Consider the following 27,381-nt stretch of genomic DNA (forward strand, 5'->3'; position numbering starts at 1 on the left):
TTCCACAAATCTGGAACGATTGCCATTACCGTCCCACCTCCATGACAAGCCCCTTCTCACAAGTCTCTGTCTTCAACTTTTGTGAAAGAGAAAAGCGAAGGCAGAGCGACACAAAACGGAACAAACATTGAGGCTTACACCACCTTGACAGTTACATCATTAGCCCAGATCAACTGAACTTATTATTCCGCACCAACACACAGAACGTGGGGAATTCAAAAGATAAGCTAAAGAGACACTTTTGAAAAGATAAGAAGATATCCAGCACAAAAGAGATATGATACGGCAGAGACAGAAGCAAAAGCTTGTTCCCTTTTATCGGTCGATCTGGCTAGATCTGAACGCTGTCCTCATCCGGTCAATGACGTCGTTCGGGGGTCCAGTGCGGCGCACTAGGGCTGAAATGCGCCGAGACCACCCTTGAATTGAGAAGCTCCACTATAGGCGTGAAATTCACACATCTTGGTGCCTTGTATTGATTGATTGAAGCACCCCTAGAGATTGCATAGTCCATGAGCTCCTCAAATGTACCATTTTTCACCACCCTTATCTCTAGAGGCCCGATCGAGTTATCTGCAACCCGGGATTGCCGGTAGACCGAGTTGAGGCATTCTTCCATGGCGAGGCAACACCGGTTGAGCACCTCGTGAGCCGGCGCATTGGTTGGCTCCTTCACGAGCAGTTCCCAATAGATGACGTAGTGCCCTGGGATGGTCTTCGTGTCAGCGTAGCTCGTATACTCGACCACGCTGGTGTTGAACTCGCGGAGAAGTGCTGACGCGCTCTCCACGGCCTTCTGGAGCTCGGACTCATCTGTCTTGTCCGAGTCGATGCTCAGGAGCACATTCTTGCGCCGCACGAAGCGGAACTGCGGAGTGGCATTGTGGAACCCAGTGACCTGGAGGATGTCACCGACCCGGTACCGGCAGAGGCCTGCATAGGTTGTGATTACGAGCTCATACTCCTTCCCGGCCTCAACATCCACCAGGTCGACGAGCCGGGGAGGGGAGTCCCGGGAAAGTGGTGGGGCTGACGGGTCATGGGGGAGGAACTCGAAGTAGGCCATGTTCGGCATGATCGTGTACGAGACCTCTGAGGGCTTGCACATGGGTTTTAGGTTTAGCCCGAAGTAGCACTCGGATGATGCATACATAGTGCATGCCATGGGCAAGCCACCACTATAATACTCTAGGGTTGGTATGTATTGAGCCATAGCCCCAGTCACAATCACATCCAAGTACTTAGTGTTGGGCCAAATCCTAGTTATGATCCCATCCCAATTTTCCCCGGAACATTCCTTTTGAATGAGCTCGGCGAGGTCCGGTTTAGGGCTTAGGATCTTGGACATGCATTCCCGGATGGCAGGGTCAGTGACCTTAGGGTTTAGGGAGCCAGTGGCGATGTCGTGGGCTAGCTGCTGCCAGTTGAGCTGGAGGAACTTGATGGCACGGAGGAGGCCAGAGGCGAACACAGCGCCCACGCGGAGGACCTCCTCACGCATGAGGAGGCCACAGAGCATCTGGGTGTACATGCTCTGGAAGGAGTCGGCGCAAAGGATGGCCTCGTTCGGGCTCGTGTAGACATTGTACGGGTCATAGGGGCGGGTCTTGAAGAGGTCGCTCTTGTAGTAGCTCGTGAGCACCGGGCGCGCCACTAGGCCACCCGGCGTCTTAGTCTCCGCCTTGATGAAGAGGAAGTAGAGGCCCTTGCCCTTGTCCAGTCCGGGCACATAACTACATATCAACAAAAAAAATTCAAAAAAAAAAAAATCAGATATCACTTCCAAAATAACCAGATCAATGATAAGAGGAATGCTATCTTGACTCATTTTATAACACAATATCACTACACTCATAGATCATTGTAAGTCTTCTAACAACACTTCGTTTGGACAAATTATACATTTCACTGCAGAGGGTCTAAAGACGAAAGGTACCAACCACAAAAGAACTATAGGATCTTCTTGGGGATATACTTACAAGGAAATGCAAACTAAAAAAGTGAAGCACCCGCCATCATTTCTTATCAGGCTACTCAAAGTTGCGTCTTTTTTATTATAAAAGGTCTCATTCAGAAAACATTTGGTTATAGCCGCCATCATTTGTTTTTAGGCATACTCACAGGTTCATAACCGGCATGAGGAGACTGTAGAGTAGTTGGCGACGGTCCAGCTCTTCTTGAATGGTCGGCATCAGCTTCCTCTCTCCGGCCGAAGTACCCGAACTGCGAATATGTGCACTCGTCATTATATGCTCACACATTAATTAAGGTCATCATCTTCCATAGATAGAACGACATAAAATAGATAGATTCCAAGCTTCTTTTTTCCCTTAAAATCACCAGGATTAACATACAACGGACATGATATTAAGCGAAAAAATAATTGCACCTGGTGAGGAACTCAGAGATGGGGTGAGAGCACAGGATGTTGGACCGGTCACCGCTGGCGATGCGCCGGATCTCGGGCTGGAGGTCCTCGTAGGTCACCACGGGGATCTTGGCCTTGAAGGAGTCGCGGTCTGTGGCACCGCCGAGCCCAAACCGGCCCAGGTACTCGGTCTCCGAGTTCCGGCTCAGTATCTCCCGGAGCACCCTCTCCTGGACCGAGTCCACGTTCCGGGTCATCTCCTCGATGAACTGGAGCGCCTTCGCGTCCTTCTCGCAAGCCGGCGGGCCCAGCGGAGACGGCATCGCGGAGTCGATGGCCATGACTGAAGGTCAGGGAGGTTGGCAAGAGAGAGACAGAGAGAGAGGAGAAGGGGGGTTGGTTTGAGCGTGCGGTGAACAGAAAGAGGAGAGACAGACGTTTGCTGGTGGGCTGTGTAGTGAAGAGACCGTGCAAGGAGATGGCGAGTATTTATAGCCGGTGAAGTGCGGGGTAGGAGGAGGCCGAGGAGAAGAAGGAATAGCGGTTTTCGGAAGTAGGACGCAGGGGGGCAGGGGAGGGGACGGTGGCGACTCCGGAGCGAGCGACACAGCAAATATTTGTGTCGCAGCAGTTGTCCCCGCGAAGGGGGGACAGGCGGGGCCCGTGACAAGTAAGCTTGCCACCTGGTCGGGGCGACACGCGGGGCCCACGTGTCGGCCACGTCAGCGGGTCCTCGTCCGGGTCCTTGTACCGTTGTACATATACCGAGCGAGAGGGCGGCCAGAGGCCCGTCCTGGCCGCCCTCTCGCTGTCCGCACGGCTCTTTTCTTTCTTGGAGAGGAGCTTGTTGGCCTCAGGACAACATCTGTTGGTAAAATAATCAGGGATTCCTTAGGATAATTTCCTTATTTTGAGACATTTTGAAAAATCCGCTTGATTCCCCGTGTAAGAACAACCGAAGAAAAATATGCACGCAATCTTGACAAATACAGAAAATGAATAGAATCATTAAGATATTTGTGATATAGGATAATTTCCTAGAGAGATATGCACAACTATTTAGAGATACGGAGAATTCTCAAAATATCCGTAGCATTAGGAAATTATCCGGAGAATCCCTAATTATTCACTAACAACAACAATGGCTGCCGGCTAAGATACGAGAGAGAGAGAGAGAGAGAGAGAGAGAGAGAGAGAGAGAGAGAAACGGCCAAATGCAAATCTTTTCTTCTGTTGCGTATGGGGAAGGAGAACACTAGGACCGTGTGTGGGCTTTTCTATGATTTTGTTCTTGGGTTGGTTGTATTGGTTCTTTTGTTTTTTGCAATAATGAAGCCGGTGTCTATATAGATAACTATATCTTTGTCTTGTGCTGATTAGGATATCTATCTCCTTTGCGAGGGAAAATTGTCCAAAAAACCCTAGATCTATTGCACTTTGGCCAATTCAGTCCTAAGTATTTCTTTTTCTTTCTTTATAATTTTTTTTTATTTTTTTGTTTTTCTTCGTTCTTTCTTTTCCTATTTTTTTCCCTACCAAACCTAGCCAATCATAGGCGAGTGCTGGTGACCCTCGTCGGCCATTGAGTGAGGGCCACGAAGCCTTTGTTGGTCATGGGTGAGGGTCGTAGCCCTTGCCTAGATCTGGGTGACGATCGCGAAGCCCTTGCCAGTCGTGGGTGAGGGTCGGCTAGCCCTTGCCTATGACCGGCGAGGGTTGATCGGCGACCGTCGTTGGGTTTGAAAGAAAAAGAAAGAAAAAAACGAAGAAAAAAATAAAAATTATAAAAGTTATACATGTTAGCGTCGGTCGTGCCACCTAAGATGGCTGGCATTCACATTATCGATTTCTAGCTAAAATTGGCCGGATGGACGCAATTAGCAAAACGAGAAAATATTTAGAACTTAATTGGCAAAATTGAAATGTTTATGACTGAATTGGCCAAATTGCAATAGGTTATAGGACTTTTTGGACAATTTTCCCATATCTATAAAGTATATACATTTGCCACGTTTGGCCATCGCTTAGCTACTCGATGAATTCAAGAAGCTTTTCAAATGTGCTGCACAAGATCTTTGTAGGGGTTTTATACAAGTTAAATCGATCTCATTCGTTCGAATAATTCAATGAAATTGATTAGTCTGCGAAGAATGGGCGTGTGTTTAGATGTATCATCGACCATTCTTGAACTCCTTGTCACACCGTGTACAAGTTAAATCTGATCTCATTCGTTCGAATAATTCAATGAAATTGATTAGTCTGCGAAGAATGGGCGTGTGTTTAGATGTATCATCGACCATTCTTGAACTCCCTTGTCACACCGTGGTGAGGTGCAGTGAGGATCTCACCAATAGGCAGTTGGGTCTATCGTGGCACGTACATTTGAGCAGTGGATGAGGCGGATCCCAAAGGATAAACATCAAAAGTTTTTCAATCTGTTCAATGATTGTTGAGAGAATTACTCTATCGAATTTTTTCCCTCTAGCCATCTCAAGAGAAACTTTTAGTTCTTGCTCATATCGGAACTTGATTTGGAGTTTACTATATTAAGTTTAACTATGAAGATTACTATGATTGTGTACTCTTGGAGAACTACAACTTGGTATAATGGCGAAGGATAATAATGGGGAAAATTGTTTAAAAAGTCCTAAAGTTATTGCACTTTTAACAATTCAATCTTAAACCTTTCAAGCTTGCCAATTGAGTCCTAAACCTTTTCACTTCTTGCCAATTGAGTTCATCTGATCAATTTTGACTGCCCGGAGCTGATGTGGACGCTGGTCGGCATCGGCCATTCGGCCACCGCTGATGTGCTAATTTTTAATATATTTTAAATATTTTTTTCCTTTTTTTTTCTAGCCTTCTTTCCTTAACCTTGCCGGCCTCTGGCAAAGCTCGCTGGCTGCTGGCGAGGGCGAGCCTCGCCGACCCCTGGCTGGACGAGGTCGAACCTCACTTAGCAAAGGCAAGGCTGACCTCGCCGTCGCCTGGAACTCCCTTGCTTGGGTTGCGACGGCAAGGTTGGCCTCGCCTTGGCTGGGCGAGGCTCGACCTCGCTTGGGTCGGGACGGCGAGGTCGGGCAAGGTTCGACCTTGCCCAGCCAGGGGCCAGCGAGGCTCGCCCTCGCCAGTGGCCGGCAGGGGCGAGCTTCGCTAGAGGGAAGAAGGTAAGAAAAAAACAGAAAAATAAAAAATATTAAAAAAATTTAAAACAAGTATTAAAAATGACCACATCATTGTTGGCCGGATGGCTAGCACTGACCGGCATCCACGTCAACTCTAGGTGGCAAAAATTAGTTGGATGGACTCAATTGACAAGAAGTGAAATGTTTAAGACTTAATTGGCAAACTTGAAATGTTTAGGACTGAATTGGCAAAAGTAGAATAGGTTTAGGACTTTTTGGACAATTTTATTGATAATAATGAATAAATTCTTTGTTAACGTCACCTTGATCTTTTGTTTGAAGAAACATGAGGAAATTGTAAAGATGATGCACTACATAAGACATGGAGATAGTGGTAAGCGGAGAGGCAGACGTAACCTTCAAATAAAGTAATCTCTATTTTTATATGTTCTCTTTTCTCTCTCGTTCGATTTGATTTGTCTCATTCAACGTTAAGCCGCTCTCTTATTTTGTCCCCCTGCCCTTTCTCATCTACCCAATTTCTTTGCACCATTTGTTTACATAATCTGACGAAGTTTTTCTCAAACGATGTCTGCGATCATTTCTCAAGCATATTAATTTGGCGCAACGTGATGGTATCGATCTAGACATAATTGACACAATTCAATTTTTAAAAGAAAAAATGATACAAATAATCCCTAAATTTTGACTCAATATGCAATGTGATCCATTAACTTTTAATTTGTTCAATATGGTTCTTGAACCTTACCCAAATGTGCAATGTTGTTCTTGAACTTTTGGTACATGTTTAATTTAGTCCTTGGACTATATGAAAATATTCAATGTTATATGTACCAAAAGTTTAGGGGCCACATAAACAAATTAAAAATTCAGAGATCACATTGCACATTTGGGTAAAGTTCAGGGACCACATTACACATCGGCCAAAATTCAGGAACTATTCACGTCATTGTCCCTTTTTAAAGAAAATTTATGTTGTGCAAAAATAAAGAATGATAAACGGCTAGATTCAATTTTTTCCGGTTTTTGTTTTTATTTTTCACATGAGGGATGGAATAATTGGGGTTTCTTATGGGATGCTCGTCCATCCATGGTGGTGCAGTGATCACGTGGACGTGACATAATTCTATTTTTTGCAGAAAAAGAATTGATGAGGGGGATGATGGTTTCTGTTTTGTACGCGTTGTGCATGTCATGGTTCGTGATGAGGTTTTATATAGAAGGGAGAGGAGGGAGCGGTGGTGGGTGAAGCTTTTGCATTGTTTCTGCGTCATCTGACAGTTGCTTTCCAATGGCTTCCTCTCCCTCACCATCTTTCTGGAATGACTGGGATAACAAAGTTTGGTGGCAATATTTTAAATTCTTTTGGAATTCTTAATGGGGTTTTCTTCTTTTATTCCATGTTAACGTTTATCTTCCCAAGAAAAAGATCACCCAAAAAAAGAAGAAGAAAAAGATCATATAGACATCGAAGGAATCCCGAGGAACATGAGGTAACCATCTAGGGTTAAGCTAAATTTGTCAAGAGGAGCAAGTTAGAATGTCCTTGTCGATGCTCAAATGAAAAGAAGGGCAGTGGAGAGTTGAAACAACAGGAATTTTGTTAACATATTCAAATGTCGCTGTCGCTACACATGACCGATGCAGGGTGGTCCAGCAGCAAGTTGGTCTTTTTTTCTCATAACAGGACGTGGTGAGAATAACTTTGAAATTCACATGGAGGTTACTACGTTTGTATGTGTGTGTGCTTATCTTTATAGGATGAAATATGATGCCATTTTCATCAGTTAGTTATATGAGATTGCAAGGACCAATTGCACTTGAATCCAAGAATTACTCATTTAGTTTGGTCTCAATTAAAATCTTTTGAGGCACCAAAGACACTTCGGTCCACTCCCAAAATGACGCCTAGTTGTTAGAAAAACTCATAAATCTATGGTACGTCGGACAATTCAGTCATAAACTTTTCAATTCTGTCAAATTAGTCATAAACATTTCGACAATTTTCTAATGTAGTCCTTTATGGCCAAAACTTGGATGATTTTTGTAATTTTTTTGAAATTTTCTGAATGTTTTCTCTTTTTCTTTCTTCTTTTTTTTCTTTTTTTCTATTTCTTTGCATTGGTCGCCAAGGCCTCGGCGATGGTCAGCAAAAACTGCAAAAATCATCTATGTTAGAGATTTTTGTCCAAAAATTGGCCAGAAAGACTACGTTAGAAAATTGTCGAAAGGTTTAGGGTTAAAGTGGTGAAATTAAAATGTTTAGGACCGAATTAGCCTGTACAATAAGTTTAGGATTTTTGCGAAAATTTTCCCACCAAAATGAGAATAAATACATTGAATGGAGAGAGAGAGAGAGAGAGAGAGAGAGAGAGAGAGAGAGAGAGAGAGAGAGAGAGAGAGAGAGAGAGAGAGAGAGAGAGAGAGAGAGAGAATGTGTATTTCCTTTTTTCAGATGTCCGATTCCGCGAGATCTCGTCACGTCTTCAACCTTCCCCGTATTGCGATTGCGATAACTCTTGCACGCACGCACATATCATACTTAAACTTGAGTACGATCATGCATACTTGAAGTACATATGGATTATAGACCGAAAAAAAAAAGTAAATATAGATTGGTATATGTATACTTATGCCTAAACATGTGCAAATGCCTTTCCATGCGAACCAATTTTGTGGTCAAATTTGTCAATCACCAAGCAAAAGTCCTTCGAGGCGTGGGATGAAAAGTTCCCGTCGGTGCCAAATCACGGGGTGCCCAACTTGGCCATGATGTCAATCGTACATATTCGCAACAATAATATCTCGAAATCTCAAAGATGTTGATTTTGCTCCATTTCACCAACCATTGTATCTCCTTCCTATAACTGCATGATTTCCACAATAAAATAAGATGAAGCGTTCATCTTTTCAGTAATTTCTGTGATGAGAGGAATTTGGCTTTTCCAATCATGCTCGGATGTCCGTTCAAATTTGGGATCGAAGAGCTGGGTCATCGCCGACTTGCATCACGACAGCACTAGAGAGAAGGTCCACACGAAAAGGTGCTGAGATATGACAACTACCAGTTAATTTGTATTCACTGGGTACTTAGATCCGGGTTGTGCATGAACCTGATCAATTCGAACCGTCATGGCTGGCGGGTCTTACATGGATTTTACGTGATCGAATCAATCCGAATTGGATAAATAGCAATTAATGCATGTTTCATTTTTAAGATGATAGTCTTCGTAATTTGTCAATAAGATCTAAATTTAGAGTTACGTGAATTGTTTTTCTATCTGGCATGTTGTGGAACCTACCTACATTTTGGTCACATATAATGTCTACTTCCAAGAAAAGAAAAAGACAGGCTTGAGTGAGCGAAACCCTTGTAGCTAGTAAAGTTTGTCAAGTCTTTTTTTTAACATCCTCAGGAAAGACAATTTCAGGAGTAAATTATCATTTTTTATCTCCTGATTTTGTAACCAAAACCGATCAATGACACGGACCCAACTTCACACGAAAGTTTACTCTTTGTAATTAATATATTTCATGGACCGAGATCGCATCTATAGAGCATCGACTATATCATCCACACAATGCATATGTACGATAATACCATGTCGACTTCTCATAAGGCTCGACCATGTCGATACCACTCGTCGTCCCTTCATTAATTGGTCATGATCTTTCTTTCGTGGAATTCCGAATCATCATGCGATGAAAGCTACTTAGAACTAGAAAATCAAGACCTTGACCATATTAAAAGTCTACACCGTCCCTTACTGGGAACTCCTTTACGTCCACGCTTCGGCTTGTTATTCCCCACCCCTCGTGTACATATGAAACATATGTTACGTGACATAGGAGGTTTAACAAGAAGAAAGAACTCCACCTTGTCCATCCATTTGCGACATAAATTAAATTATAGTCCAAGGTCGATGAACAGACATAAATAGCATACGTTATGCATTCGTAGTCTATGGACGTTGAAAAATATAGCCATTGGCCGCTAGGAGATCTGATCTGCACCAATAATTGTGTTCTTATTGGTTATATCGCAATCTTATTGCTTTGGCAAAGCAGACACGTGTCGCCTAACTTTCTAAGTCTTGTAATGTGATAATACAATAGGTTAAGTGATATATTTGTTTGTGTTAATTGCATCATGTGATAACCAGAAGTGCACAAGACAGTTAGTGAACAAGATATATCTAGATAGCATATAATTTTTTTGTGAGTTTTGATCCAATTGGTAAAGTTTAATGTGACCCGAATTTACAAATTTACGGTACAGAGACCGATTAAAATGTTTTGAGGTTCCAAATTAGGGTTTCTTGATGTATCACTGATGTAGGACAAGATTGGTGGATTGAAGAACAAAAATGCCAAGGGAGGTGGATTCGCAATAAGAAAAAGGACGGGAAATAAGATCACAAAAAAGAGATCTTAATAAGTTAATAACTCTATTTTTTAATTTATAAAGGTAGAACCTCTAGGAAATCAATATCTCTTTATTCTAGAACCTACTAAATCGGCATGGTCGAGTAGATTCTACGGTTGGCATAGGTAGTAATGAAATAGGTTTCAATTTTGAAAATTTTGGGACTATTGAGTACACGATAGGTGTCTTGGTTTTGGCGCGGTACCCACTCTAAACCCTAATCTTGCAAAAAGATATTTGGTACCCTGTATATGTAGTTCGAATAAAACTATACCTGTTTAATCATTCATCAAATTCTATTTTATGTTCTAATATTCGCATTGAAGATACGTTAAGCCCTAGCTAATTAGCATTGACCCAACTCCATTTCAGCCATGCCTCTCTCTCTATCTCTCTCTCTCTCATTGTGGTTGCCACAAACCAGATTCAATGACCTCGGAAGTGTGTTGTCCTCCGTAGACAACCTCCGATCCGGGAGATCACAGAGAGAGAGATGCAATGGGAAGGCAATGATTTACATTGTAAATATGCTCTCTAAGATTAAAAGATTCACAACCAATTAAAACAAGAGATGCATGAATTGTTACGATAAAGTCTCGTTCTTTTAGATGACAGATGGTCCAAAACATAGTAGTAGTCAAATCGTACACGCAATGCAGGTGTTTCGAAGTGTCAAACCCTAGGATTGTCATTGTTCCTCTGTCTCTTAACAAGGATGATTCCTATGCATTTTTCTCCCTTCTGCTGCCAATAGACTAGGTTTTGGTGTCTTCTTCTGTAATGTTTTCAAACAATGTACCAATATTCCTTTTAAGAATGCTAATTATGTCCCCATAATCGCCACCGGCGGTTTTGTTTGCTGGCATTACCATCCAATTACAAGGCTGGATTTTGAATAGACATTGAAAGGTGACTTCGAAATCCAACCTTGCGTTAGGAGGTGTGTCGTATTTTGCGAATTATTACGAATTTTATTACGGTGGGAAGGAGTTTAGGTCAATTGGGAAATGGTTTGTCAAACGATGATGCAAAGTTCTTGTTGTTTTTTCTGGTATTCTACTAATATATTCCGCGGCATCGTAGACGTAGAAGCAATCGGGCTCTCTACAGTCTGAGAAATGATAGACAAGATTGAATTGACCTTGTTTTTTTTTTTTTACTATCATGTGAAGGTGGCTGTAGAATGTATGCTGCTCCAAGACCAAATCCCTCACGCTAACCCCTGAACTTGAGCTGATGAGCAGCATCAAACTCATCTACGGATGTATTTTTATAGTTAATTCATGCTATACGAAAATAGCAATCGATTTTGTTCATTTGAGTAACGGTTGTCCATGAATGTATATCTACCGGAGGAGGTATTACTTTAATATCATCTTTAATAATCCGGCGGCAAGTCTCCCAAAAAATACTTTGAGTAACCACACAAGGTGGTGACTATTTGAGGGTGTGTGTTCAATTATGAGTCGCTCAACATGATCTCTCCTATTTGATGTGGAATTCGGGATGTCATAGTTTAAGAATTAATATAGTCAAAATAGTTTTGTCGAACTTAATGATACTCCATATAATATCATTGAACATCTTTACTTCAATTGGGTTAATGCGCTTCGACAATAAAATATTGAGGGTGCTCGATTGAAGATCTACATACTACTCATATACATTCAAATACAAACTATACATAATTTCTCAGTAAGAATTTGAGTCCGACATAGTTTTTCCTTTTAAAACACGTTTGTTTAGTGGAAAATTCCTTAGAAATGATTCTTCATGTTACTTAAGAAATGTTAATTAACGAAAAATGCTTTCATTGTCAATAATAATCTATGCTGAAATATTTTCATAGATTATGAGAATAGTGTTCTTTAGTTCATTTTCACGATGGATACAATCGATCATTTTTTTAAGAAAATAATTTTTAAATCGTTGATTTTTCATAAAAGCATACGTATTCGCGTGTTCTTAATTGACTCGGTAGTTGTTCCATCGTTGCCAAAACCAATCAAGTGAAAATATTATTATAAATATATATGACCAGAAAAAGGTCTATCTTGAATTTTGGGTTCGATTGAAACAAGGGTACTCGGCTTGTCATGCATTGTGGCAACATAAAGCTAACTTGTTTCTTTGGAAAAAAAAATCACATGTAATTGACTTTGACATTTCTGAGACATCCACAGGAATTGGTCAATATGTTTGGCTCGGATTAACTTTAACGTTACCCAAAATTATATTTTTTTGCCCCAAAATAATGTCACCCGAATCACCATCTAATTCTTGACTAGGATGAAGTCTCCTTGGGCCAATCTTTTCTTCCTTTCCTTGTGAATCAACGGGTAAGTGGAAAGGTCAATACCTTCTCGAGTAGAACATTGGTTTGCTAGAGACTCGATAGGTTCTTTGAATTCACCCAATTGCATGGCGTAGTGAGACTAGAATTAGGTTTGCTTTTTCACCAAATTATCTTGAAATCGGGCGTCTTTGAACTATCGGACGCCAATTGGGGACATACATGGAAGTCATGTTGGTGGAATTCCCTAATTTTGGTTTGATTTCAAAGTGATTTTTCTAACAATCTCCATGTGCTTGGCTAGAAAAGAATCGTGTAGCATCCACTTACTAGTTGTCATAAATCAATTGAACCCAGGAGAAACTTTATGCACGCATCAATAGTGAATTCCGACGACCCAACTTTGAAAATGAGAAGCTAATCATCATGTATATCGAATTGCAAAAGCCCATAAATTAGGGTCCCTTTTTGCTAATTGGCTTTTTGAGCCCTCTCAATCCCTTTGGGATCTATTATGTTTAGATGCTAATTGTTGTTGTTCTTCTAGTTCTGCTACTTAATGCGAATGGTTTGTTTCGAAAAAAAAAAACTTTGAAAATGAGAAGAATGATAAAACCCTAAAATCGTTAGCTTCGATATTACAATTATTACCTCTTTATATGTTCTCAAACCAAATCAGAGAAAATACTGTCTAATATACCATATCACAAATCTAGACACAGACCCGACCACGTAGAAGATACACATAACATGCCGAATACGTGAATTATTTGCTGAATATATGTATTGATGATATCCTCATAATATCAGAAAAATATCTTTAACGACCCACTTGAAACGAATTGTTTTTTAATGCAAGTTACTCGTGTATTTTAAAATTTAGTATGAATGTGATTAGATTTGGAATCTTTGCTTTTAGTTTTATATACTGGGGATCCTGGCTTTACCCTCCATGTTAACTTCGAAGAGAAAATATGAAATTTGTTGGGCGCATACTACAAACTAATCATATCAGAGATGATCAGCTAAACATTTTCGGGAACCAAAGTTCAATGCAACAGTTCATTGTGCTTGTGGATGACTTTTACTTAGGCTAAACTTGAAATTCTTTCGCTCAATGCGCATTAGATTGAGTTGCAATCCGCACATTTTCCTTTAACCAAAAATCGATCTTACCAAGTTAATTGGATGAATGTGAAAGGACTTTGTCAAAGGAACGAGTCATGCATCTTACTTTGACGAGTGAGTCGCAGACTTCTAGCACCTCAGTGGGAATACGGCGACTATGCCTGCTTACATCAACCGCAGAGGTTGCGAGCGAACCTCGGCGATGACCTCCCCATAGTCTCGTATTCACGATCATGCGAAAAAAGAAAAAAAAATAGCGACCCAGGTTACCTCCTTTCATCCTTTTCTTTTTTAACTAGCAAAAATGTGAGAGAAAAAAGAGTAATCAAGAAATCAAAAGATAGACACAGTGTAACTAAACATTCAAACCTAGTCACAAACACAAACAACAAATAAGAGTAATGTAGCTAAGGTTGTCATCGTGGTCCACGTCCCCAGTAGTGGACCACATAGTCATTAGGGGATGTTGCCAATTCTAGGTTCATGCAAACGAAATCCGACCCATCTTTTTCCTAAGGCTACAAAGTTTATGATTTCCTAGGCTTCCCCCCTCGAAGACTTTCCCCTTCAACATCTCCCTAGAGCTGAATTGAAAAACAGAACAAGAAGAAAATCGAGCAGTAGACACTAACTAATTGATGTCTTACTCTAACAAGCCCTGATTTAGATAGGCTTATCATTACTCTGATATCGACAAGGGTTGGTGGTGAGGCTGAGGACTGAAGAGGCTAACCCTAGGTTGTCGTCTGAGGAGGCGTGCCTCTTCTAGCTCAGCTTCTGCTAGCGGTACTGTCTCTTGTATTGTTTAGGGCTATTACTTAGAAGGGGCCGAGTTGATGGGCTGATTACATCGGACTCTCTTGCGACAAAAAATGCATGGAATCTTAGGTAAACGCATTAAAAAGTGCAAAGCATATCATGCACGTATCAACCTAGTCTACTCATATGCTCATCTTGCAATAATGTAATTCGATCTTGAATAATATTTTGGATCCGAATCCAAAGTGCTGGAAAAGAGGGGGACAATGCATCAAAGCTATTGCCTCAAGCCACAGCGATCAAACTTTAATGAAACCGGAATGATTCAAGCCGCAATGAATTGTGCTTGTTTTTAAATGATTTTATGAAGTGCAATATGAGATTTCAAGATTGATGAAGTTGTTGAGGAAAATTTTCCAGAGAATCATACCATACTTCGTTTCTTTCCCTTTTGTGAATATCTGTTCTATTTCCGTCTTCAGAGTTAAAGGGAAAGACTGGAATGACTAGAATTGAATCCAATCGACCCTACTTAACTGAGCATCGTGCCTATGGCGCAATGCAGAACCTGATGCAGGGGGTAAGAACCGATTAACCAGGTAAGCTCGTGTAACTCACCAGAATGCCATTTACCCCCTTCACCTACTCCTGAGGGAAGCTCGTGGTTTAATCGACTTATGTATTGCTACGAGGAATTGTTCTCATAACAAAGGCAATTGCCTTCTACCTTTCTGCTGATAGAAACTTGAGCAATCTGCATTTTTTAACATGAGACGACCAACCAAATCCAACTGGTCCGATATTTGAATACCAAGAACACCCGAGCAACGGTAAGTCCCTTCAGGAAACAGACAGGTCTAATGAAGGAGAAACACCAGAAGAGATGCAAAAGATAAAAGTTCTCTAGTTTTCAACAATCCACACCAGTTTTCAGAAAAGTAAATGCGACACTCACGCAGGCAAAGACCAATTAGTGGCTGAAGTGCCATTATTACATTGAGGCTTTAGGGAAGAGTTGTAAAAACTCGTGTTAAAATGCTTTTAACATAGCTAAACTCTATTACTCCAAGAGTGAATAGTGCAGTTAAAAAACCATGCCATCATGCCATCTTCTGTTGATCCATAGAACTTAACCTGTACAATACTCATTATTGGAAAGAAATAAATTCACTGAAATTCCAACATGCTCACTCAGGAACTAATTTGTTTCTGAACCTCTTGACAGTTTAAAGGCATAAATTAAAAAAGATGAAGAATGATTAAAGGTTAATCAGGTTGAACTTGAACCTACCTAGTTCTAAAGCATTCCAAAGTATTTCCTACAATACACTAAAATCGAAACAGAAAAATGCTAATAGAGAGAGTCATGCAATGCATTCTACTTTTGAAAGCAGCCCCCAAGAGAGTATACTTCAAGATCCATACTGTTTAGCATCTCCTGTGCTGATTGAGAGGTGTCTTCAAGTACCTACAAGCAAACACAATGTTAATGATCCGTGTTACCAAGAATCCTTCCAACATTGATCAGCAGTTATGACAAGAGAAGGGGGCGATTGTTAGGCGCTACACTAATTTAATAGTGTTCAGCTTCTTTCACAAAGGGAGCGTGACATAACAAAATTCCTATAGCATATGTCTCAGAATTTCTTGATGTTCTAGTGCAGTTCTGACCCTAGCTCAGAAACAGAGCAATCTTTCGGAGCAAATGAATATAGTGGTTCATTGACGAGACAACCCATACAAATGGTGAAATACACATTAAAATGTTGCTGATCAGTGGTTACATCTTTCGTTGCCTGGTATCTCCTTCTACCAATTAAAAGCATTGATTAGTCCTGAACATATGTGAGCCTGCTTTTGGCGCTTCAGATATTGGTCTCGATAATAATTATATAATAGGATGTCACAGTAGAGCAGTTTCAGCTTCCGGAGACATTGCAGCAAGCTCCAAATCTAAGCTAAACACAATGCAATACAGAATTTCTAGGCTGGCTCTAGCAAACAATGTGAGAGGTATCTCCAAGACATTGCGTCTAAAGGAGGGATAATGAAAATGACCCCAGAATCTTATGACAACAGTGTGGTTGCGCACTAGTCAGTATATTCACAGTACCACAGACAATCAAATTAAAATTGCTCTACCTCGACAAAAAAAAAAATTGAACAGATGCATATCTGTATTTTGGTCCCTCATACCAGATGCCTTACAGAGATTTCATTTCACATGCATCCACGTAAGGAATCCAACCAGCAAGTTTACCCTCCAATAAACCTTGGAGCAAACATTTAGGGACTTCAAACAAACGAATTTTTTCCGCAGCTGACAACCTTGAGAAATTTTCAACTACTCCCTTCTCGGGATGGTCTCATAGACCTTTCAAACCAGTCCATTAGCAAGATATAACTAAGCAAATCACACAACCGGAAAATCAAACCACAAAATCATCAAATACTTCCTTAAGCTACTAAACCTAAGTTCTGACTCTCTTTCGTAATTTTCCTTTGACTCTTTCCCGGTATAAACATAGCCCTAAAATCACTCGAACTTTTTACAGGATTGGCTTCTAAATTCTGCACAATCCCTAGCATTTTAACTAAGTCTTGATTTTCATCACATACTTGGGATTCACTCCTCACACCCAATAAACAAGATCAACAACACCAGACACAATGCACCGATTCTAATCACCAGAACAAGACAAGCACAGAGGAAAAGGTTGCAAATTACCCTGAGACAACTCGCAATAAGCGCGCTTCGAGTTACACGACTGGCTTCTAAAATTCCCGCACCATCCCCAGCATTTTCACTAATTCTTGATTTTTATATGTTTGGAACTCACTCCTCACACCCAATAAACAAGATCAACAACACCACACGCAATGTACCGATTCTAATCACCAGAACAAACAGGTACGGAGGAAAAAGGGTTGCGAATTACCCTGAGACAGCTCGCAGTAAGCGCGGGCCTCGAGAGAAATGTGGGAAGTGAGCCTGGAGGAAGCCAACGTGCTGTGCAGCGGCATCAGCGACTGAACGCATCCCAATTGCCCCAAATTCCTAACGGAAAACCAATCGCGGAGCACGAAACTCATCCACTTTGAAACCGGAAAAAACACGAGCTTTCTACAGCGAGAAAGGAGGAGGAGGAGAAGAAGAGAAAGAGAACCTCGGGACGGTGAAGAGAGGACGGCGAGAGTGGAGGCGGGGGATCTGGGGAGGCCGCCCGCGGGGGAGAGATGAGGAGGACGACCGGAGCGCCGACGATCTTCCGGCCTGAATCAGGGATCTCGACAGCGATCCGTACCGAGCCGCCATTTTCTCCGGGGGACAAGGTGCGCGAGCAGAGCAGCGACTGTGGAGAGACTTTGGCTAGGGTTTAAGGGGAAGGGAATTAAGAAATTGCGAAAGAAAAACAACTATAGAGGAAAAAAGGGACAAAAAGAAAAAAGTTTTAAAAAAAGACAAAACAAAATGTAAAGGTGAAAAATGAGTGGTGTAAAATATGAAGGTGAAAAATGAGTGGATCAAATTGGATTACATGAGTTTAGATCAAATTGATTGAGATAATCTCAACTTTATGCAATCTAAATCTACTCGAAAAATCACATTTTGAGATATATTGCAAAATTTTAACTAAGCAAAAGAAACTAAAATTCAAAACATATACAATGCTCTAAACTAGGAGTGATTTTTCAGGGTGAATAAATTTTAACCTTGAAATATGGAACTTATTTTGTTGACCATAGAATTGATTTGGAACTGAATCGACCCGTTCTAGGGTTAATTGAGATATCGACTGAGACTTTCATTTTGTTTTTATTTTTTTATTTCATTTTATTGTATATACAATATACATGTGTCAAACATGTTATACAATTCTTTTTACTTGATGATAATATGTCAAATATATTTAATTTCAACAAATATTTTCACTTAAGAAAAGAGAGTAAAAACTCTTACTTGGAATTAGGGTAAACTCATATGTGGGTTCTAGATTTCTAGGTAGGACCGGCTGATTCAAGATATAAAACTGGGAATCAAATCAATTAAGGTTGGTTTTTCATTTTTGGAATTGAGTTGAGAACCGGATCAATCCCTTATGAACTGAATGAGTAAGACCAGTTTGGATCGGTTCCACTAGGAACCGACCTGTTGGCTTACCCCTAGTATAAATAAACAATTCTGGAGATGGCCAGTGTTCCAAACCCCACATTCCATTCATAGGATTGGATCCACTTTCTTATAAAGTTTTCATGATTTAGTTTTTTGCCTCTAATTTCAGAGCCTGATGTGACATCCCAAAATGGCAACTCATCCTGCCAATTCACGTGCTGGACCGGCCCAATCCAGTTCAAATCACGGTCCGATTCGCCGATTCAGTGGTTGAACCGCTGGCCAAACCGGTTCATTTCAGGTTTTTGACCAATGGGAGGGCAATGAATAATCTGAAGGGATTAAGGGCCGGTTCCCGGTTCAACCGGATGAACCGCCGCTCCAGGTTTAAGAACCTTGCTGCTGGTTTATCTCCTCCGAGGGTACCTACCTGCGTGGTCTGAGAAGAGACCGAGTTGCATCCTCGTAGCTTGGACTGAGCGACCCGCCATCTCCTGCTCCAAAGGGTATGCTCTTGACTGTCGCTCTCCTCAATTCGATGCATAAAGCTACGATTTTTGGAAGTGATTGGCTTTGAAATTGAAGAAATATCCCTTTCGAATCTGATTTTGCGGCATATAAAGGAAAAGAAAATTGCTTTCTCTCGATTTTTGGGGCGAGAAATTGCTGGAATTCGGGGTCTGAGTCTGCGAAATATGCCAAGGTTTTAGCTTTTGGGGGCATTGATCAATGCCCATCTCCTAGATGTTCAAGGTGGTGGTCTGGTGAGTTGGGTTTCTTGTTCTGTTCTTGTCCCCCGCTTACATGTCAAGCTTGGTATGCTTTTTCATGGGGTCATGTAAATTGGAGTTTAAATCAAATTGTATTTGTAGTACCCCTTGCTTTGAAGAATTTTAAAGGGCTATCTTCATGTGGGACGCTCGGTTTAGCAGACTGAGTCACGGTTTCGGTCACTTCTATCAAGGTTTTAGATCATGACAATTTGTCTATATCTTGTGTATGACGAGTGGCTGTCTTTATCACCTTTTGAAATGCAGTATGAATTGAGGTAGTGGCTTTTCGTTGAATTGCCGCCTCCAGTGGCTGACTGTGGAGAACGAATCGCAAGTATAGGCAAATTTGTGAAAATGGATTATGAAGATCAGAAATGCCAGTTTCAGGACCAGCAGACAGTGAAAGAAGAACCAGATCACGATTCATCTTCCACATCTCTGCCGATGTTGACTGACTGCAGCGGGCAGGACGGGACTGGAGAGAGGCCTCTGCCAAACCAGACCGACATTGTTAAAGCTCTTGAAGTGGTTGAGAGAGACTCTGTCGCAATTGCCGAGAGCTTCACATCTCTATTTGCTTCGCTTCGCTTAGCCCTTTCTGAGGTTAGTTAGATCAGATTGTGCCTTTGACCTTTTCATTTTGTTTCGAATTCCTAGCTAGACTAAGTTGGTTTGATGCCATTTAATTATTTGTAGAGGAGATTCGTGCATCCTAAAGATGAAACTGAATGATTTGAAAGCCCTTTCGGCTTTTCAAGGTTCAGTGTGAATGCTGCAGCATTAATAAAATTATTAGCTATGTTGGTCCCGTCATCTTCATGGAAAGTAAATCATGAGAAGAGATTTGGATTAAATTATACTCTGAAGATAGATGACGCTGAAAGAAATAAAACATTGATGATTGATGATTTATGTAGGTTCTTAGGTAACTTTTGACAGCAAACCATGAGAGGAACTGTGAGCATTCCTTGATGCTTTGTAAATGTTTACTTATGTCACACATTAGAGTTGTCAAGATAAATTTTATAGAGAAGGAATCGTTAGTATTAATAAAGTGTCAAGGAAGACACATTTCCCATGCGCTTTTCCATGTTATCCATGAGCACCTTTGGTATGTTTTAAGGATTATTTGCAGTTGGAAGTTCAATTAGCTTGAAATATGAGAGATTTATTAAATTTTATAAAGCTTGTCTGATGATACTCACATTGAAGGAAAAAATTATGAGCCAAATATAGCATATTAGTGTTCTTTTGAGATGTCTTAAATGTATCAAGTTTTAAGGTGCTGTCCAGTTAAAATTTACATTTCAAGAAGTGTCTTAAAATTTTATTTAGGTGTGACACCTTTCAAAGTCAGAATCTTGTGCTGTTGGAATAGCTCCATATTCTGTTAAAAGAGAAATTACAACTATCACTTTTTGGTGGCTATTCCCGATACTGCAAGCTCTGTGTTTATCTGGCTAGATATTTTAAAATTGCAGGTAACTTCTTGCTCAACAGATCATATGCAGTGCTTCAATGATGCTGCTGGGCGCCTTCAAGAATCTGGTAAATTCTTCAAAATAAAGTAAAAATCTGGTATTTTTTTTCCACTAATGAATGACTACTAGTGGACTAGTAATCCGAAATTTGCTTCGTGAATTAAGTCCATATGCGGAGCTAAATTCACCAACCTGTTCTGGTCAGCTAGCATTTTATGTGCATTTTCTGGCAACATCAACTGATGATGGTCAAGTGTGGAACCTGCTCACTAGTATTCATTTATGGGTTGGATGCACAGCTGGACTGTTGTCCTTGTATATATTGGAGATTAATGGATACATATGTATGTATTTGCGCAAGCTTACATTTTTTACTGGCTAGATTATTCAATGCTGTTTGCTGTTTTTCGAAAATGATATATAAAGACAAAATGTAATCTCAAATGATCTAGAAGTGTAACTAAAAGAAAGTAATTAATGGGATTTTCACAACATTTGGCAATTCGTTGCATGCTTATGAAGCTCATGAGATCTTTCAAATCTTTGTGTTGATTAAGCTGGGTTAGAGGCAGTAATTGGTTGAGGATAATCTCATTAAAATTACTCCATGATATTTTATATGGGCAAAAGGACACTATAAGTGTCATAACTTGTGTACGGAGATCACTTTGGTGCCATAACTTTTTTTCTGATCACTTTGGTGCCAAGTCGGAGGAAAAACGATCACTTAAGTGTCATAAGTTTTTTTTGGATCACTTCAGCGCTAAAATTTTTGAAAAACGATCACTTAAGTGTTAAAATTTTTTAAAAACGATCATTTAAGTGCTAAAATTTTTGAAAAACGATCACTTAAGTGCCAATCTCCGGCGAGCCACGTCAGCTTCAGAAATTAATAAAAAAAAGGCCACGTCAGATTTCCGGCGAAAAATTGTGTACGGCACCGGAGTTGGCACTTAAGTGATCGTCTTTCAAAAATTTTAGCACTAAAGTGATCCAAAAAAAACTTATGGCACCAAAGTGAGCGCCGTACACAAGTTATGGCACTTGTAGTGTTCTTTTGCCATTTTATATGTTAATGGAGGCTTCTTTACGTGTATTTTAATCTCAACCTTGTTGTTCCTTTTCTTTTTTGTAGTGCTTGATGCAGCAACAAAAGGAAATCGGTACATAAATTCCTGTCTAAGGTAGTCAGACTTTGATGCCTAACTTTGCCTTTTGGAACTTCATGTTGTGTTTGTTCATTTTTACTCACTTATGGAAACTCCTATTCTGAACTTTGTCATTCCTTCTCTTTCATGTTTTACATGCAAGGATGTTGTTCTTCTATGTTTTACATGTAGATCTTAAATTGATTCCAGGAAATTTTTTCCTGCGGAAATTAATGGCAAAGTTTTTGCATCTACTTTTCACATAAAAATTCTTACTGTTAATGAGAGAATGAGATTAATTTGCTGGTGTGACTAGAACATTTGATAATTAGCTTCTTTGATCGAGAACAAGGGAAGTGCATTCATGCAGGTGAAGAACCTGTTGCTGCCACCATTTCAGCTTTTGCACTGTTCATTTTGTACTGTGGATATTCTGTTTTTTCCTCATTTGATGGAAACTCAAACTCTTGTATGTGGTACTTAAGAAATTCTTTGAATGACCAGTCATGACAAACATTGCACCTTGTGAAACCTCTGTTGCTATTTGGAATTTAGTCACATGTTGCTCTTTAGTAATTGGTATTTGGAGTGTTAGTAAGTTTTTCGGCTTGGATTCTTGTTTTTGCAGATTAAATGAAGAAATGAAGGGCATGGAAAGTCTAGCGACACAACTGTATCCTTGACTAGATGGAAAAAGTTTTTATTGTTGTTGTGCTGTTCGTCCTAGAACACATTTTTATCCTTTGAACTTCGAAATTCGTTGAAAAGCATCATTTTACTTCTTACAAACAAGCGACGCCCATTCAAGTAAAAGCCGTACAGTTTCTTATTTTTTTTTTCAGTTGAATTTACGGTTAGTGCTATCATTTGTGTTTTCCTTGATATTGCTTCAGAAAAATTCTGAGGAGGAATGTTGATGCTCTAGATTCTGCCGTCAACAAGCTTGTCCGCCTTCCATGACATCGATAAGCTGTCAGTGCATTTCTCTTGCCTTACTTAAAGATCTCTTCTTATTAAAGTCCTTAGTCTTGCCAACATGATTCTTGAAGTGCTGGGCATTGTGTACTTACGTCCTGCTTCATCTATGAGCGATTAGCGAGAGGAGAGAAGATGATCACCTCACTTGTAAGGTTCATTTTCGCCGTTCTTCTGCATCTTTTTCCGTCATTTGTATATCATCCCCCTGAATTTAGATCGGTCTGCCTTCTTCTCTCTCATATTCGTTTTTCCCCTTTGTATTTGATAAGATATTCTCAGCTTGCTGCAAATTTTTGCAATCACAGCTGAGGGGTAGCCAGAATGGCTTGTCATGTGACTACATGTGACAGGCCATGCTCATTTTAGGGAGGAAATCTGTTATTTTTTTGGGGCTCGTTTAACTTGAATTGCCGAATTTGACTAGGACTGTTGGCTTCTATTCTGCATTTTCGAAACTGGCGGGGCCATTTAAGGCAAGTCGCAGATTCATTTTGGGAATCGGTACCGGTCGGAAATTGAGTCGATACGCAGAGGCATCGGGGCCTATTCTACTTGCAAATACATGGATGACCTAGCCAACCTCAACCTAGACAACTCAAGTGCATAGTTCAAGTCTGTCTCGCATCTGATATGTTGCCATCGCGGCCATTACCACCAGCTCCGCCACTTGAAACGATTGCTGTCCTTTTGTAACTCCACCATTGCCACTGCCGTATCGATGGCACGACCCACTAGCTCTATTACGAACATTCATGTGTGCATTTGGAATATGTGAGTCCGCTTTAGTTCAATAATTGAATAGGGTGGGCCCACATGAGGCTCACTTGATTTAATAGTTGTTGTGTCTTCATCTCCTTCAACATCAATGTGATATTCATTAGAGAATGCAATTTTTTCCCAAATTTGCTGCAAATCTACAACGAGGCAGTGCTTAGCCCTCTATGTGTGGTTGTCCGTGTGAGGGGTGTTTATGCATTGAGGCTAGGGTGGTGACAACTCGCTGCATGACGGCAACCATCGATGCGGCAACCGCTCTCTACTTTTGTGTCAACAGTGGCGTAGGTGGCAATGGCCAACGAAACTAGCCCTAGTTCTGTCTAGAACCACCGTTGCCCGTGCTCTACTCTGGTGAAGTAAGCCCTAGACTTTTCACGAAGCTAAGTAAGTCCATTCCGTGCTCTAGTGGCAATGGGCAGCAACACAGGAGCATTGTAGGAGCTTTGGCTGAGAGATCGGGAGATTAAAGATGATGAACAGTAAGAGGAGCTCTCTTTGCGGAAAAGAAGGAAATGAAAGAAAAGAAAATAGTAATTAAAAAATTCTAGAAAAATTAGAAGAAAAAGGCATATCATTTGCAGTAAATTGCCAATCATAACACGCAGGATGGCTGATGATAACTGAACAGCCACATCAGAAATTTCAGGCGAAGCATGATAGGGAAGATTGATTGTACTTTCATTTCAAATTTTAGGGCTACGATGATTCAATTAAAAGATTTCGGACTGAAATTAAATCCGTACAATATATTTAGAATTGATCGTAGGATTATTCTTTTTGCCACTAAACTTTTGAAGATTCAAGTCCCGGGGTTGATTATGTTGAAAATATGTCTCGAGTTGAGCCAAAAGCGAAATCTAAATATTCCGAATTAATATTTTGCGGACATCCGAAATTGAGCAAAAAGGAAATATTGGAAATTTACTTTCCAAATATGTGCCGGAGGAAACAAATATTCTTTCCTAATTGATGTTGGAGTCTACGGCTTGAACAAGAAAGTCCAACGTGGCTTTTGATTAAGACCATGACTCGGTCAACTCTTGGGCACATATATTATATTCTATCGTGGGCACTTTGGAAAGGAGAAGTTGAAGAAAGCATAGTGGTTTTCGTGAAGCCTATGTCCAGAGCAAGAGCGAAGACTTCTTGAAGCGGCGCTGCTTACGAGTGCTTGGCAGTTGATTTTGTTCGTGGAATTACACCAAGAACTCAAGTGTTCGTAGCGATTAAATCTTGTGTTAAGATTTGTGTACAATTCTTTTGCGAGATTGAGAGATTATTTCGTGAAGAATTGTGGGGCTAAACACTGCGTGAGTTATTGGGTGTAATTGGGGCTTGGAAAATACTGAGAGTGTTTGAGTGACTCGAGTGCGGTTGTAATCTCCGTTGTATCGCTTGATCTATAGTGGAATTCCATGCTGCTCTCCCCGTGGACGTAGGTCACTACGATCGAACCACGTAAATCTGATGTCCGATTTATTTTTTTATATAGTCAATTTTATTGTTCGATCGCTTGGCTTCCGCAACATATTAGCCCGAAAATCTTTACTTGACCAGGAATTTATCTAATGTCAACCCTTGTGGTGTCTTCACGGATATGATTGATGACAGCTTTTTCTCTCAATGATGGCATCAACTTTTTCCTCCCCCGCAAAACGTGGTTTTTTCACAAGCAAAACATGGCCATCACTTAAAACAGAAGTTGTCGTAATCAGCAACTACAGAAGACTTTCCGCAAGAGTTGCAATAAGTCAACTCCTCATGGCGAGAAGCATTATATTGAGATAATGATATTTAGGGAGAATGTGACCGAAGAAGATCTGACTTTTGCGGGCACCTTTTTCTGAATAAGAAGCATGGACTCCATAGCCTTCACCAGTACCGAGTTTGTCCCAACCATGGAGGCTTCATCACTTTACACTTTCATTCCTCTAACTTTCCTCCTCCTCCTCCTCACTCTCAAACTCTTCTCTTCATGGTTAAAGCAACCCGAAAACCTCCCGCCGAGCCCGCCTTCCGTCCCCATCCTCGGCCACCTCCACCTCATGAAACTCCCCCTCCACCGAACACTCCACTCCCTCTCCCAATCATACGGCCCGGTCTTCTCCCTCCGCTTCTGCTCCCACCGAGTAGTCGTCGTCTCGTCGGCGGAAGTTGCCGAAGAATGCTGTACCAAAAACGATGTGGCGCTCGCCGACCGCCCCTCTACCGTCGCCGGCAAGCACATCGGGTACGGCAGCACGATCCTCGTCTTCGCCTCGTATGGCGACCACTGGCGCAATCTCCGCCGCGTTTGCGCCCTCGAGATCTTCTCCTCAGCTCGTCTCAACTCCTTTTTGCCCGTTCGAGGGGATGAAATCAAGCGACTCCTGCTTAATCTAAACAAAAGAACATCATCTCGCGAGGACTTCACCAAGGTGGAGCTAAAACCGATGTTCTTGGAGATGACATTCAACATCATTGTAAGGATGTTGACTGGGAAGAGGTATTACGGGGAAGATGTGACCAATGCCGAAGAGGCGAAGTTGTTTCGTGAGATCATGTCTGAAATTTTGGAGTACGCTATCAGTGTGTATCCAGGGGATTACATGAGTATTTTGAGGTTGGTCTTTAGGAATTATGAGAAGAAAGTGTCTAGGTTGAGCAAGAGATCGGACGAGTTATTACAAAATTTGATTGAAGAACACAGAAATAGTCCCAGAAAAGGAGGCGGTAGAGAGAGTCAGGACACCGTGCTGGATCATTTTCTTTCGTTGCAAGACACGCAGCCCGAGTTTTACGCCGATGAGATCATCAAAGGCCTTATAATGGTACGTAGAAATTCAACGATTATTCGCATCTCATCCTCATCATGGAATACCGCATACATACAAGGCGTATCGCCCATTGTCGTATAAAATACATAATTATGCGGATATACATATTAAATTGTAACTAGTCGTTAATTTTGAAGTCTTTTATAATAATTGATCCAATAACTTATGGATTGCAGCAACATTTCTCCTGTATTGATGCTTAGATTATCACCTCTATAATCAACTCTTCCATTTTGACAATTTAATGATGATGTCCTTTCGCTCTATATTCTATAGGTCATCCTTCTGGCAGCCACCGACACTTCTGCTATCACAATGGAATGGGCAATGTCTCTTTTACTCAGTCATCCGCATTCTTTAAAAAGAGCTGCCGAGGAGTTGGATAGTGTCATTGGTCAAGAACGCTTGATAGAGGAGACAGACACTGCAAAACTTCCTTTTCTCCAAAACATCGTATCAGAAACTCTTCGTCTGAAACCACCGGCACCGCTTTTGATTCCACATGTCATCAGAGGATTGCGTCATAGGCGGTTATAATGTACCTCGTCAAACCATAGTATTCATCAATGTATGGAGCATTCATAGGGACGAGAAATTGTGGGATGACCCGACGACTTTCAAGCCTGAAAGGTTTGATAATGGGGATGATGGACAGTGCAAGTTATTGCCATTCGGGCTTGGGAGGCGAGCCTGCCCCGGAGCAAACATGGCGCAACGAGTGATCAATGTAGCTCTGGGATCGCTGATCCAGTGTTATGAATGGGAAAGAATAAGTGAGGAATTGGCGGATAGGACTGAAGGGAAACGAATGACTATGCCTAAGGTGGTGCCATTGGAAGCCATGTGCAAACCCCGTAAAATCACGGCGAAGATTGCTGAGAAGTGAGTGGGAGCCGAGATATTGCTACTAGTTCTTGTACTGTGTGTTCTCAGATTCGCCAAAAAAAAAATAATCAGTTGTTAAGTAGGTCAAAAGTTCGTAACTTGTATCGTCTCGTACAGACTTGTATGATAGTAGTTAAAGTCTTAAAGAAAAGTTTCGTTCTCTACATCATCAGTCTCTTTCATCGTTTTCAGCAATTTATATTTGCAATCCAACGCTTTTGACCCTAGGTTATTAACATGCACGCATCTTATTGCTACACAACTTAAAGTTATTCCTCATTGAGTTGAA

The 27,381-nt window shown here is 41.0% G+C and overlaps 3 protein-coding genes and 1 pseudogene across 11 annotated transcripts; 2 read left to right on the forward strand and 2 right to left on the reverse strand.

The window, feature by feature from the left end:
• LOC115692818 (probable indole-3-acetic acid-amido synthetase GH3.1) lies at positions 1-2,812 on the reverse strand. The gene is made up of 3 exons (XM_030619787.2): positions 2,390-2,812; positions 2,122-2,223; positions 1-1,733 (listed from the first exon to the last, which is right to left on the reverse strand). The coding sequence occupies exons 1-3, from the start codon at positions 2,707-2,709 to the stop codon at positions 359-361; spliced, it is 1,797 nt and encodes a 598-aa protein (XP_030475647.1). The 5' UTR covers positions 2,710-2,812; the 3' UTR covers positions 1-358.
• Positions 2,813-15,268: 12,456 nt separating this feature from the next.
• Positions 15,269-17,516, reverse strand: LOC115692808 (uncharacterized). The gene is made up of 3 exons (XM_030619767.2): positions 17,288-17,516; positions 17,060-17,178; positions 15,269-15,588 (listed from the first exon to the last, which is right to left on the reverse strand). The coding sequence occupies exons 1-3, from the start codon at positions 17,434-17,436 to the stop codon at positions 15,581-15,583; spliced, it is 276 nt and encodes a 91-aa protein (XP_030475627.2). The 5' UTR covers positions 17,437-17,516; the 3' UTR covers positions 15,269-15,580.
• Positions 17,517-18,644: 1,128 nt separating this feature from the next.
• LOC115692817 (uncharacterized) lies at positions 18,645-23,015 on the forward strand. 9 transcript variants are annotated; one of them, XM_056309953.1, is made up of 8 exons: positions 18,645-18,740; positions 18,858-18,998; positions 19,107-19,198; positions 19,315-19,610; positions 20,489-20,555; positions 21,624-21,672; positions 22,265-22,309; positions 22,530-23,015. In XM_056309953.1, exons 3-8 carry the CDS (start codon positions 19,144-19,146, stop codon positions 22,594-22,596), a joined length of 579 nt encoding a protein of 192 aa, XP_056165928.1. In that variant the 5' UTR covers positions 18,645-18,740; positions 18,858-18,998; positions 19,107-19,143; the 3' UTR covers positions 22,597-23,015. The 9 variants fall into 9 exon arrangements, with proteins under 9 accessions (XP_056165928.1, XP_056166013.1, XP_056165985.1 ...); XM_056310038.1 differs by lacking the exon at positions 19,107-19,198 and having other exon boundaries at positions 19,272-19,610; XM_056310010.1 differs by lacking the exon at positions 19,107-19,198.
• Positions 23,016-25,081: 2,066 nt separating this feature from the next.
• LOC115692826 (cytochrome P450 81Q32-like) lies at positions 25,082-27,093 on the forward strand (annotated as a pseudogene).
• The last annotated feature ends 288 nt before the right edge of the window (positions 27,094-27,381 follow it).

The sequence above is a fragment of the Syzygium oleosum genome, unplaced genomic scaffold (genome assembly GCF_021117445.2).
Source record: "Syzygium oleosum isolate NSW1041296 unplaced genomic scaffold, Sole_v2.1 Sole_v2.01, whole genome shotgun sequence".
In the NCBI taxonomy this organism is placed as follows: domain Eukaryota; kingdom Viridiplantae; phylum Streptophyta; class Magnoliopsida; order Myrtales; family Myrtaceae; genus Syzygium; species Syzygium oleosum.

Coding starts and splice junctions, on each gene's coding strand:
- LOC115692818 (XM_030619787.2), bottom strand. CDS start 2,709: ATGGCCATCGACTCCGCGATGCCGTCTCCGCTGGGCCCGCCGGCTTGC. Junction 2,224..2,389: donor ATCTCTGAGTTCCTCACCAG/GTGCAATTATTT, acceptor ACATATTCGCAG/TTCGGGTACTTCGGCCGGAG. Junction 1,734..2,121: donor CTCATGCCGGTTATGAACCT/GTGAGTATGCCT, acceptor GTTGATATGTAG/TTATGTGCCCGGACTGGACA.
- LOC115692808 (XM_030619767.2), bottom strand. CDS start 17,436: ATGGCGGCTCGGTACGGATCGCTGTCGAGATCCCTGATTCAGGCCGGA. Junction 17,179..17,287: donor CCTCTCTTCACCGTCCCGAG/GTTCTCTTTCTC, acceptor GTTTTCCGTTAG/GAATTTGGGGCAATTGGGAT.
- LOC115692817 (XM_056309953.1), top strand. CDS start 19,144: ATGTGGGACGCTCGGTTTAGCAGACTGAGTCACGGTTTCGGTCACTTC. Junction 19,199..19,314: donor TTTCGGTCACTTCTATCAAG/GTTTTAGATCAT, acceptor TGCCGCCTCCAG/TGGCTGACTGTGGAGAACGA. Junction 22,310..22,529: donor GAAAGTCTAGCGACACAACT/GTATCCTTGACT, acceptor ATATTGCTTCAG/AAAAATTCTGAGGAGGAATG.